Raw genomic sequence first — 13,970 nt, forward strand, 5'->3', positions numbered from 1 at the left:
CCTTTTAGAGATAAAAATTAAAGTTGGATCATGTACTTGGATAAGATAGCTGAACGTCATTTCTGTCACTGGGAGCAATGTGCACCTATTAACCAAAGTAACACTTGTTCCACAAGGCTACAGTCAGGGGTATAAATATGTATTTCACATTATAAATGACTGAGGAACATGGAAAACTGTCAATTGCTCCTGGTAAAGATTAAGTAAATAAATGTTGAGAAATCATTGGAAAACTCAATCTATATTGAGCAGGTTTCAGAGTACAAAGCGATTCAGTTGAAATAAGTTTAAGTAGGAATGGAGGAATACACCTAAACAAAATTTGGAGTGGATAATCATAATATTCCTAATACTCCAAAAAGGGGAATGAAGTAGACAGCTATACACCTGTAAAATTAATATTTACTGCTAAAATAATGGGCAGCTATTAAGAGGGAAGGTGAATACTTAGTGTATCAAAATAGCCATAGGATAGAAATTAAGACTAAGCCATATTCTACAGATAAAACTTTTTTTGTTAGTATTATGAAAAATACATTGTCTTGAAGAACACATGGTGTTAAGTAACTTTAAATCCTGAAGCATAAGACAAGCCAAAGATAAACTTAATGGACAAAAGACTGGATTTAGAGGATTTTGAAAAGTAAAGAAGTATACAATTGTAATTAGAATTGGTGAGAGCTTTATTGTGTAATATAAAATGTTGCATATGCATAAAATGTTCAGAGAAAAAGCTACCTTATCATCAGCTTTCCTGTAATCATGTTGGGAGCGGGTCGATATCGAAAGCTTTGCCTAGACTATATTGGCAAATTTCAGGCAGATTTCTATTTTAAAAACCCCAAACAAACACAAAAAAAAAATCCCCAGAAAACCCCAAGGACTGGGAAGCTGGGTAAAAAGCTCCAGAAGTTAAACAATTTCAACCTGAAAGGGTAGGAAGCGTGGTGATCCATTTTAAATATATTACATATGTAAGGAACTTAGAAGATTAATGGAATTCATAATCCTGCCTGCGGTTTTAATTTCAGAGTAGTCATGTTTCTGCCATTCCTTTATTTGCTTGTATTCATTATTTTTTAATAGTATAGAACAAGCTAAGTATAAACTAAAATAAGCCTAAGAAGGTCTAGTTCAATGTCTTGCAGAAACTAGTGGAATGCCATTGATTCCAAAAGGTTCATAAGCACTGAAAGGTATGATCAAATTGTCACTAAAGCATCCTGTTTGTTGTTAGTGCCACAGCAATCAGATATCCTGTGCTCAGATTACCCAGAAGCTACAGATGAAGCATCTGGAAGCAGCATTCAATGTATAAACTGGCAGATACTCGTGGATAATCAACAGCAGAAAGAGGCTTAGAAAAGCAAAAGATAATGGATTGAAGAATCCCCAGACTTTCAGCTCATGACTGTCTTTGAAGGGCAAAATATTCCTGTTAATTATTCTAGCCATTAAAACTGTGCTGAATTATAGATTGTTTAGTTTACAACAGGCTGGGAAGAGCCTCCTTTCCTCAGTATAAGGAGCTACATTTAAGTGAGAGTAATGGAAAAGGTGTTGACTGCATTTGAGTTACTTCTGTTCCAGAATGTCCTCGCCACACTGTCAGAGTTATTGGAGATTATTTATCCACTGTTTGGCTATTGCCTGAGATTGTCCCCATAGTCTGTATATTCAGGGGCTGACAATAATTTTTGGCCTGCACTCCTTGTAAAGATATTCAAGTCACCACTTTGAAACAAGAAAATATTGTCCATGTATCCCATTGGGTCTGGCCCATAGCTTTTTAGAGAGTGCTGATACATCGCCTACTCCCAGCAGTGACTGCAGCTAATTGGGACATACATTAGCATTTGGCAGCTTACAGTTCTGCTCCCTTCTTATGATCTGCCTTGTGGAATGTCCTTGCTTTCACTTTGCTTGAATTGTAAATAGTAGAGGTTAAGTAGAATTTAAATCTATTTCAGGTGAAGATGTTGCCAGTACTGGAAATTGCTTGGGGAGTAGTTTGCTATCATTTAGGGGAATAATGTGTGATCTGATAAATCAGGGTGTTCTTGTTAAACCTCTGCAGGATTTTCATGACCTAAAGGTACTTTGGGACTCCACTTTGACCTTTATATGACTGATGAAATTGATCTCAGCTTCCTTTTATTTTGATACGGTGATTATTATCTCTGCTTGCTGAAGCACTTGTCACCTGTGGATGTTGTATCTCTGCACAGAAATGAGTGATGTGCTACATGAAGGGATACACCGAAACTTCTTGATAGTTTTAGCTACTCCAGGTCACAGCAACCCAATGTTTATTTGAGTTGACCAGAAGGAAGACATGGCAATGCTGCTGCATAGACTATACAGCTTCTCTATTACCCTTCAGAGGCAGCTCTGAATGGTAATATCATTATTTTTAAACCTAATAATGGTTCCCAAAGTCCTCTGAACAGATCATCTTTTTTTCCTTGCAGTGTTTCACAGAAATTAATTATGGGGATAATCCTAATTTGATTTATTCAAGTGGAGAGTCAGATATATCCAGACACATAGAATTTCTTTGGTATGAGCGCTTTTTAACTTTGCTTCACCAGCCACTTCAAGCATCACCTTGTATTTTTCTTTTAGAAAATATTTCTGCTCATTTCACTAAAAGATTTTAAAGGTTCCAGCTGGTCGCAGGGAGCCAGACAGAAGCCATAGCTAAAGATGGGGGAGAGAGCCAGACAAATGCAATAGCTAAAGATGAGAGAGAGTCAGTAACTCCTGACTTTTCTAGAATTACTGTGAACAGATGGTTTGACTGTAAGGAATTATGACATAACCTAGACTTTATTAGTGAAAGAACAAAAGAAAATGCAAATATAAATAGACTTTTTTTTTTTCTTCTTCGTAAGCTGTGATCTTCAACATTTTAATATAAGCTTTCTGCAGATACTTATAAGCAGTGAATGAGTTCTTTGCCAAGTCAAGTTAATGTCTTCCATTTTATACAGCAGTGAATATCTAGAAAAATTACCAAAAAAGCTCATTTTTTTTCAGGGGTTTGAGAAACATATTCTAATGCAGAGGCCCAAAAACTTTAACTCAGAAAGTTGGGTTCATAAAACATAATTGTAAGGATAAGATTAAGGACTTGGGGTTATGGATTTGTACTTTATCTTGTCCATTTTGGATGAGGTTTGTGGAATCTGTTTGATTTATATATATGGTAATAGAGTTATAATATGAAAATATCCACCATTTGATGCCTTTATATTTCATTGACAGGGAAGCATCACTTCCTGGATGCTCCCAAGCCTATAAAACAGTGTCTGAATAAATGAAATCTCATTTCCATTTTAAGAATGAGCAGTGGAGTTATAGAAATTCTTGCTTTAATTTTTCGAAGTATTTACAGCAGACATTAGGTACTCACACAATTTTGAAGCTTTCAATCTGTTTTTGCTTAGTACTGCATTGGACAAAGTGGTAGATTTTAGGTGGAGCATTCTGTATTGATTTATCTGGACATGTAGTTCTGTTTACAAGGCTAAAGAACATTTCAAAAATTTTAAAACTATATGACTTGCTTTCCTTCTTGGTATGACTTTGTAGAAAAGACAGTGCAGACATCCAGCTGTAGCAATGATTTTCTTTAAATGCTTGGCAATATACATTGAAAATTACTTGTATTTTTTGCATTATAAGGATTTTAGGGACTGTTCAGTGTATGTCTCCTCCAGAAGGGTGGGGGAACTTTCTCTCCCCGTCTCTGTCTGAAAGTATGATCTGAGTTGAAGAATCTCTAGGTAGAATCACAGCATAATCAAGGTTGGAGGGGACCTCTAAACCCCCCCCAAGTCTAAGTTGTCTAGACCTCTCATCCTGCTCAAGCAGGTCAGACTATACAGGGTAGGTCAGGACAGTGTCCATTCAAGTCTCACAGCACTCGATCTGCAGTCTGGCAAATGCCAAAGACAGGGGAAGGATTTCACCCCTCAAGTGGCTGGTTATGCTCTTGCTGAGTCAGTGGAGGATGAGCTTTGCCTTTCCTGCTTAAGTTTGATCACTATGAAGGTGCAAAACATTGAGGTGGACTAAAGTCTTTTACTTTTAAAGAAATTGTTTTAAACCTTTAGTCTTCCAGCTATTTCATATCTTGAGGCTTGGATTTTGATATTCTGTATTGACTACCCTACTAGAGTCTCTTAAAGTCTCTATCTTCTGAAGGTCACGTGTATGACAGCACCAGTTTCTTCCTTCCTTAAGTAGGAGAATGTTTATAGTTAAACATTTTTGAAAGAGATCCTATGTATCTAATGGATATATTAGCAATCTACCAATCTAAATAACAAGAATTTTTAAAAAGCAACAGGCTAATTCAGTTATAGCAGAATACACATGTGCTCTGTGGTAATATTTCACAGCAGAGAGGGGCTATGTTCTAACTTCTAATGCTCCCAGATGAGAAAAAGAAAAGTACAACAAACTGATCTACTTGGGAATTTTTCAAGCAAGTAGTTAAAAGGAAAGATAAGTGCTTTGAACTATACAAAAAATACCCCAACTAAAATGATTATAAGTAATGCAGTTAAATTTCATCACAAAGAAAAGGAAATTAAATTCCTTATTTGCTAGCTGGAATAACAAAACAAGCAGTAAAGATCCTCATACATTTGGGACTTGGTAATAACAAAATTATTCACAACTGTTAGGTTCCAGTGTAACAGGTACTCACTGTTCCCAAGTTCTTTGGTTATACATAAAGAAGAGTTCCTTACTGAGGACTTCAAAGGTAAGTAATTTTCCACTCCCTTCATGCACTGCAAACACATACAGGGTATTCTTCCATTCTCATGTCCCTGTTCACCTCTCAGGTTGTAACATTTTTCATTTTTAAAACCAGAGAATGAACGCCAATTTTTTCCATGGTGAAAATGCAGGTGCAATGCTACACTAAGGGGTGCTGGACACATAGGTGATATCCAGGTGATCTTGTGGTCCATCCCCTCTGCTTGCATGTTTCAGTGTTGTCTTCTGTGCAGCTCAGGATTTACCACATTTCATGCTTATGCTTCAGAATTCAATCAAGTTTTCTGTCTTATGTGTTCCTGTTAATTGCACAAAGCATAGCCATTTATATTGGATTATTCTGTAGAAGTGCACTGAGTGCTGTGTACTTTCTCAGACAGTCCAGTAGTGTGGTGTTAGATGATCACTTGAAATTCAGCAGATGAATCTGAGGAGCAGAGTTAGAGCCCAGTAGTCCAAAATTTTCCCACTATTCTGTGGGAGCAAATCTAGATTTGTTTTTAGGCTTGCACTGACAGGTTTCAGCTTCTCAGATACAATAATGTAGAGGTGATGGTATGACATAGGATAATGCATTCTCAATGTTTTTCATTTGGAGAGTGTTTATTTTGTATTTTAATTTCATTTTTTTCATAATTTCAGGGAAAAAATAGTTTTAAAAGAGAATCTGTCAGCGATCTGACAATGCACTTAATGTGTTCAGCCACTTCATGATATTTTGTTTCTCTGACAAATATATCTCTTAAGCCTGCTTTCAAAAAACATGGTGATTTTAGAACCAAGTGTATGATAGGATTTTGTTACCTTAAGCAGAATACCATTATATTACACAGGTAGTAAACAGTATACTATAGTGTTAGAGTGGACCTAAATATTCTACCAGCATGTCATTAGGGCAACTTTTCCTTCCTCTTCAAACTGATGAAGACGTGATGTTAAATGTACTTTTTTTGTTGGCATTGCATCTGTATTAACCTCTTCTGCCAGGGCTTTCACCTTCTCTCCTGCCTGGCTGAGAGAACTGCACCAAGGGAAATTTGTGATTCTGACTTTTTAAGGAAATTTCTTTTAAATAAATTCCTTAAAATTCTTAAATTTTATGGTATCAGTCTGTGTTCTCACTAATGAATATTCACACTATTACACTAATTTTGATTATTTACAGGCAAACCTGAGACTGTTCTTTGGGCCATTTCTAAAGTTTTGAGATTGCATTTTTAAAATTCAAATGTGTATCTCTTTGCTGTGTAAAAATAGAGGTTAGTCACTATCGACTATGAGAGAGAGAGAGATGGGAACTACTGAATGGTGATCAGATACCTTGTTCCATTGTGCTCCATTTTCCTTGGTGCACCTGGAGATCTTCTTTACAAAGGTATCTGTCCTTCACACTTGTCAGCAGTTGCTGCCAGAGGCTGAGAGTTTCTTGGGTTCTCCCAATCCCCTGGTCAATGACCACATCCCGGCACAGAGATCCCAGTTGCCTGGCCTCACATCCATCCAGAATGGTGTCATTGGCTGCAGCGTCCCAGATGCGGAGCAGCCAGGTCAAGATGGACTCATTTGTCTGGCGGGTGAATTCCCTCCGCAGGTCACGCAGCTCACCCAGGGATAGAGAGCGAGTGATGATTTCTGGCTCTGTCACTTCTGCTGGGTGCGAAGGTCCTGCCACGTCCTCGTCAGTCACTATGCGAACTGATTTGCTCTTTGATTTCTTCTTCTGAACAGGGCCAACTGCTACTGGTCTAGGCTGTTCTGGCTCAGTGATGGTTTGTGTGGAGATGCTGATGGCGCTTTTGGTTCCTTTCTCCTCTGTGGCAGACTGCATAGACACGGACACTGTTGCTTTGCTTTTGGCTTTTTCCTCCTCTGTGGCAGACTGCATAGACACGGACACTGTTGCTTTGTGTTTGGTTCTTCTCCTCTTTGTGACATTCTGTGCAGACGTGGACAAAGTTGATTTGTTTCTTTTTTCCTCTTCCTCAAGAATACGCTGCAGTACACCATGTAGTGTTTTGTTTCTAAGCACACTGTAGGCTGTGCAGAGGAGACAAAGCAGAACTAACAACAATATTATGCTGTCCTTGGCATCCAGAGAGAACTCAACATTTCCAAAAACTGCTGTGTCAGGCCTGAAAGATTGGGAAAAAATCATTCTTTACCCCTCCCCCCAGGGGCTGGGTGCAATTGTTGAGGCCCCAGATGTAGCAGCCTAGACTAGGACAAGCAAACAAAGTCGAGTATATATTCCGGATTATGTTTATTGCCTCAGAGGTTATCATGCAGTAGACATAATAGGCCAATAAAGCAATTTTTATACGATACCCTGGTCTACATAGGAGCATTACAGCCAGCAGATAGTTCCCCATGTGCAGAAAAATATAGAGAGCAAGATATAAAACCCATGTAAGCATGTTGAGAATCATGGTGAATAGGTGTCTTCTACAATACCAAATTGTAAAGCTGACTTTTCTTAGTACCTTCATGCCCCACGTTGTGCGCCAATAAATGTACTGGTTTGAAAGCAAAACCAGTGACAGACTCAAAGTCAGTAATACAATTTAATAGGTAAAAAAAAAAGAGGAAAAAAAATACATGCAATAATACAAAAGAAAACCACTGACAGAGTCAGAATACAACCTGACACCCTGTCAGTCAGGGTGTTGGTAGCAGTCCATATAAATGGTGGCTGCAGTCCTCCTGGATGACAGATGTGGTTCTGTTGAAGCAGTGCTCCTGTAGAAGGTGCAGTTTTCCTCCGAAGATCCAGCAATGATGTGGAAAAGGTCCGACTTTCCTCTGGGATTCAGTGGAAAGGGCTGGCTTGGTGTTCCAAATCTCAGTTTTTTATCTAGGTAGGAAAGGCTTGGCTCCTGCCCCTGGGAGTATCTCCCAATGGGATGATGTAATCTTATCAGTCACACAATAGGACTTAATGGCCCATTAACAGAAGATATCTTCTGGAGGAAGGATGGGTTGTGAAAAGATAACGATGATCATCCCCCTGATTTTATCAGATGGCACATCAGCAGAAGTTATCTCCCACAGAGATGAAGATCACCACCCCTCCCACATTTCAACAGATGGTGATAGAATACACATTTTTGCATTGTACCCCAAGACACAGAGGAACAGAACAGTGTTAAAATATAGACAAGTTTGTACCTGATCAGTAAAATCCCTCTTCTCTCATTGTTATAGCACCCACCAATATTTCACCAACTTCAGTACTTGAAGGGATATCCCCACAGCCTCTAGGATGATGCCTGATTTTTTTCTTCCCAGGAACTGGCTTTGCTTATTCAATAAAGCATTGTCAAAGCCGCTAAAGGGATTTAGGTGCCCAGTTCCTATTGATGATTTCATGTGGGCCTTTGAAGGCAACTGAGACAAGCCAACATACTTAGAGAAACATAGCAGTCTTTCTCTTAAACTGTGGCGTAGTTAACAGAGGTTTGCATGTGTTCTGGCCATTCTGTACAATGCTCAGGAGAGAGGACTCACAAATGTTGTTGATGTTTCTATAGAATATGATTTTTTTTCACTCGATTATGCTCCTCACTAATTCCTAGGATTCCCCCTGGAGATAATTAGATATCATGCTGAAACACCTTCCCACAAACTGAATTTTGAAGAAAGGAAGCCGCTGGATGTGTGTTGCTGAGGTTCAACAGTCAGCCTGTGTCCTTGAACAAAGCCCCCGATCTCAAGGGATTTCCACTGAAATACACAAACAGTTCCAGCAAATTTTGGAAAATTTCCTAACTACAAATGGAATGAGTCATCCACATCAGTTTTACATCTGCTGTTAGCTCAGTTAATATCCATGTATTAAGGAAAAATTACAAGAATCATGAAGTTGTGTCTCTTACAGAGCTATTTTGTTACACAGTACAGAAACTAAATTGCTTTCTAATCTATAATTCTGAACATTTTTTTCTACTTTTGTTCATTAAGAGTGAACTGTTTTCACATGGAAGGGACATGACTTGCACATTCAAAGACTACATGTACCACACTATACACTGTATTCAGTATAGGACCAGAATATTGAGTGAATATAGAAATAGTTTTTCATAATGTACACTATCATGCATGGTAACCAAGAAATAAATTTATCTTGTTACATGAACATTCATCTTTTCCTTGGATACAATACAAATCAAAGAGAGTTGACTGAATATGATACTTAAATATAGAGTCTTAAAGACTAAGATAATTCTCAGATATTAATAACCCACCATTTAAAATTAAGGCAGAAACCCCAAGATTGTCCCTACCAATAGTGTTGAGCTTTTACACTTTTAAATAAAATACTCAGTGTGCTTGCATGAGACTGAACTTTTGTTTAGCTTATTACCTGCTGTTTACTTAAAATAACGTGCTGGCCAAAAATAATTCACTTATACTTGAGTGTGCATCCATTCATATGTTGAAGGGGAAGTTGTGTTTGGTAATTCTCCTCATGTTGTCTTGCCTGGCGTTAGAGAGGAAGAAAAATATCACATTAGTATTTTATGGTCCACTCCAAATCTGAGCTCTGATCCAAACCCTGATCAGTGGATGTTGTGGTTTAAAGTCCTGTTGACAAAGAACAGACAAATGTAGTAAGAGTTTGAAGCAGGGATGTTTTGTTTCCCACCCCATGAGACAGCAACATGCACTGTGCTGCTTGACCAGAGCCTCATTTCTATAGAGCTGTAGCAGACAAATCAATTGTTCAATAGTCAGTTTCCTTAGAAGTAAAATAAGTCTATGTGATATATAAAGAATAAAATACTTAACTGTTGGCAGCTAGGAGGGTCCGTGGAGATCCAAAGCTCTGACCCAGGAAGCTGCCAACCTTCTCACAGAGAGGGTCCCACAGGGGACTGCCTTCAAAGGGGGTCTTCTGGCAGGTCTCCTAGCCACCAGATAAACCTCAGCAAGCGTGGCCTGTGGCCACAAGTGATCAGCTCTGATCAGTGATTTCAGCTCTGCTTGTGAGGCTATCCCAGGCCAACTCAGGGACAGAGAGACAGAAGCGTCGTATGGCAACTCTGCAGAGATTCCTTTATTATCCAGCAGCTCCGTGAAGGGGGCCAGGGTCAACAGCTCCCTGGAAGAACAGGGGGAAAAACGGGTTTTTATGGGGGAAAGCAAGGGTGTACCAAGGGGGAAAGACCAATGGGTTACAAAGGATTAACATGGGTACTAGGGCATGGTGGGATCACTGAAGCCTTTCGGGATAGCTCACCATGACAAGAAAACATGTGCCAACCTAAGGAGCATCCTTCCAGGAGGGTTGAGATAAGCTAATCACAGCCCATTCAAGGGACATCCCTGCAGGGCAAGGCTGTGGGCGGAGCCGTGGCAGGCCCATGGGCCTCCACACTTACAATATTATGGCTATTTTTGTAATTATCTCAAATAGTGGCCTGTATCATGCAGCTTTGAGTCAGGCAGGGAAGATGTCTAGCTCTGAATTCTACCCTATAGTAAATGACACTTGCAGTTCTTATGAGAGAAAAAAGGAAAGAAAACATTCAAATTGACTTGGTATCTCTTGGGAGACACAACAGTGGGGTGCCAGTGTTACCTGCAGTACCTTGGTAAATGCCTGTGTGCATAGGTCAGCAAAGTGCTGTGGGATCTGCAGCTCTAAGAACACATACCTTGTGTTCATAAGAACACATGGCCCTCAGGTTTTTTCAAACTATACCTTAAAGATATGGTGAGTTATTTTTTACATACATGTTGGTAAAACAAATCAGTAGTTATATAAGATTTGATTTAACCCATTCTCAAGTATCAGAACATACATCTCTCCTCCATTGTGAATCTTGAGAGCTGATACTTAACCTAGCAATTGTTGCATTCACTTTCCAGATCACGTGAATGGTCACTGTACAAGCCCAACATCCCAGAGCTGCAGTTCAGGCAAACGACTTTCCAGTGCAGATGTGTCGAGAGCAAGCCGCCGAGGGCCTGGCAGGCCCCCCTTCAGGAAAGCCCAGTCTGCAGCCTGCATGGAGATTTCTCTCCCAGTCACCACAGAAGGTGGGTGACATTGACTGTTTTGCCAGGTATTTGTGAATTTCTCACCTGGTGCAAAAGGGAATAAATTCAGCAGGATCCTTGTCTTGGTTATTGCCTTGAGCTAACTAACACTTTAAACAGTGATAGGTAATCAGCAACATTATGACCTTAATCATCTTCTTGTGAGGAGCATTTGTATCCTAACATGCCCACCTGCAGAGATGGCTGCATTGCAGTTACAGCTGGAACCAGTACTCCTTAATTTCCACATCTGTTAATGAAGACAGAGCAAGGGGAATTATATCACTCAGATTATCTACCTTTGTATTTTTAAATGCAAATTGTTTCAAGGCCTTTTTTTATTAGTGACACATGGCTAGAAGATTTGATATTTTAATCTTTATGGTAACATAAAATAGCAATTTTTTTCCTCCACATTAATGACTGATTACAAACATAACATAACCCTTTCATAGCTCTCTTTATGTGCCACACAAACATGATAAGTAACACTGCCATATAACAGGTCCTGATGGAAAATATACCACTGCCACAGTAGTTGCTATTGCTGAGTGCTTTTCTTCATTCTAAATAGTACCACACTCTTCTGGAATTCTTGTATGCAGATACCACTGCAATATCAGCACTACTTGTACCTGCCAAGGACACAGGATTATCTAATCCTTTTATGCTTCTTTTCTTCTTCCCTCCCATCCTCCCAGAATAAATAGTGTCACTGTCAGGCAGAGCCCACAGCTCCCTAAGGTCCCACTGACTCTTGTGTACAAAACATTTAGTAATATAGGGATACTTTAATGGCATAATGTTGCTTTCTTTCACTTTATGTGAATCTTCATATGAATCACTTTATGTTCATGGCTAGTTACAATACCTATCAAGTTTAATATAAAAGTGTATCTCTTTTAGAGATAATAATCTAACTTCCTTTCAGGTTTAAGAAGTAAATTGAATTAATTTACATTAAAAATTCCTATTTAAAAGTAGCACTTAAACAGTATTAAAACTTTCAGTAAAGTTAGTGAAATGACTTGCAAGAGCAAGCCAGGCAATCTCCAGAGTAATTTCTATTAGCATGTAATGTGATGGAGCATGCATGGTTGGAGTTTGTCCTTAGGTGTGTAGATTTGTGTACGAGTCACCTTTCAGCAGATCTGTGGACTAAAATAATTTTCTGATTATCTGTAATCTCTCAGTAAAGCAAAGCTTTCTGTCCAGCTTGTCTAAACTATTTTTCAGTTGGTGGTATTAGTTTTTTGAGTTCTAGCTCTACTGCATGATCTGCCTGGGATGGCTGTTCTTCATGCACCTTGAATTTCTAGACCCACTGTTCTGTCAAGTGATTTGATGTTTTTCTACTAAACAATATGGTGGAAGGTGGTACGATGCTTTAAAGATTCTTATTCTGGGTGAGGGAAAAGGAAGAAGAGAAGTTAAAAGATTTGAGAAAGAATATGCTTAGAATAAGAATTCTCTCTCTAATGTGAAAATCTTCTGGTTGAGCTGTTCCAAAATAAAATGAAAAGATTCCTCTCTTTGTTAAGAATGTATTGGGTACTTAGGAACATATGCTGCAACAAACAATAGATGTATTCCCAAGAAATTATTTCCTTTATTTTTATATTCTCATGAGGTGAGTCAAGATACATATTTATGTCCTTTCTAGAAAGGTAGCATTTCAGGTTAGAATTTGGTAGATTTTATTATTCTACAAGAGTAGAATTTTGATTAGAGTTTGCTATCTTAGAAGGATTTCTTATACATAAAATTTTTTTTAAAAAGCCTTTGTGTGGGAGTAAATGGTTCTTACCTTTTTTAAGCCTGTCTCCAAGGCACTGATGATACTTGGAGATTTTTTTTAATAATGCTTCCAGTTCCTGGTCTTTACAACCTCTTCTGTATGATTTGATTAAAAAGATAATACATTTTGGTAAATAATAGTAAGATATATATTAGAATAATAAATGGATCTTCTCCCCTTGCATTGGATTTCTAACTCTACTTACTCAAATCTGACCTCCTGGTACAATAGGAACTATGTTTCCAGCATTTTCATCAAGTCTATTTTCAACAAACTTTCACACAATAAATTCTTCTGACTTCGTCCCAGTGAGCTGATTGTAAAGATTTTGCTGACTCTCACCTCTTTACTTCTGCGGAAAGAATTCCTAATATAGACAAACATTTTTGAAGAATGTCTTCAAATGATGAGTCATAGGAAGGAAATGGGGGAAGGGGGAGGGAAGGGCAGGGTAATTGTCTTGTTGTCTGCTGGTTGAAATATTGCGAACTGCTCGGATTTATACACTGCTAATATTTCTCCCACATTCATAGCAGAATAATTCAAAAGCCAAGTAGCAGTAGCAGAGGAGTGGTGCATCATTACTGTTACTGCCTAGACCTATGTTTTTCCCAGTCTTCTCATCATCCTCTTTTATGCTTTTTGAAATATTGTATGTTGTCTCAGTATCTTCTGCTTTCATAAATGCACCACTCTCATGGCTGTACTAAAAAATTCTATAGTTCCTCAGTATTCTATATCTAATTTTAGCAAAAAATTAGAACCTTGCAAATTCTCAATAGTGTATTTATAAGGAAGTGGGTTTTTTTAATGTGAAACACTGGAACTGGTTGCCCACAGAGGTGATGGATGTCCTATCCCTGGAAACATTCAAAGCCAGATTGGACAGGGCTCTGAGAAACCTGACCTAGTGGAAGCAGTCCCTGTTTGTTGCAGGTGAGTTGGAACCAGATGACCTGTTGTCCCAGTTTGAAAGACAGGTATTTGCTAAGGAAAGGCAAGAACCCCTTCCCTGAGATGGAGAATGCAACCCCCTCCTTTCTAGTTATTATACTTTGAAACTGGGGGCTTTCAGGCAGAAGTTATGGGAGGTAGGAATAACAGTTCTTTACTAATATATCTAACAAGGCAAACAGCAGAAACAATAACAGCTATAAAAATTGACAACAAAACAGAACAGTATAGCTCAGTTCCAGTCCCTTTTGGCCAAGGCCCTCTCCCTGTGCTCAGTTCCCGGTGCTGTGGGCAGGGCAGGTCCCGCGCAGCTGAAGGGGCTGGGTGATGGCGGCAGCGGCCCAGGGGTGAGAGGGATGGAGGAGCCGCTCCCCCCTCACGGTGTCGG

The 13,970-nt window shown here is 38.9% G+C and overlaps 1 protein-coding gene across 9 annotated transcripts in view; it reads left to right on the forward strand.

The window, feature by feature from the left end:
- The window catches only part of STXBP5L (syntaxin binding protein 5L), a 189,081-nt gene that overhangs the window by 156,195 nt on the left and 18,916 nt on the right, over positions 1 to 13,970 (forward strand). For 7 of the 9 annotated variants that reach the window (XM_088159032.1, XM_088159033.1, XM_088159034.1 and 4 more), the window contains one exon: positions 10,660 to 10,830. The exons of the other annotated variants lie outside the window; for them this stretch is intronic. In XM_088159032.1, the coding sequence (XP_088015158.1) occupies positions 10,660 to 10,830 (171 nt within the window). The remainder of the gene's footprint in view (positions 1 to 10,659; positions 10,831 to 13,970) is intronic. 9 annotated transcript variants of the gene reach the window in all.

This window comes from Sturnus vulgaris, chromosome 2, assembly GCF_052056855.1.
Source record: "Sturnus vulgaris isolate bStuVul1 chromosome 2, bStuVul1.hap1, whole genome shotgun sequence".
NCBI lineage: Eukaryota > Metazoa > Chordata > Aves > Passeriformes > Sturnidae > Sturnus > Sturnus vulgaris.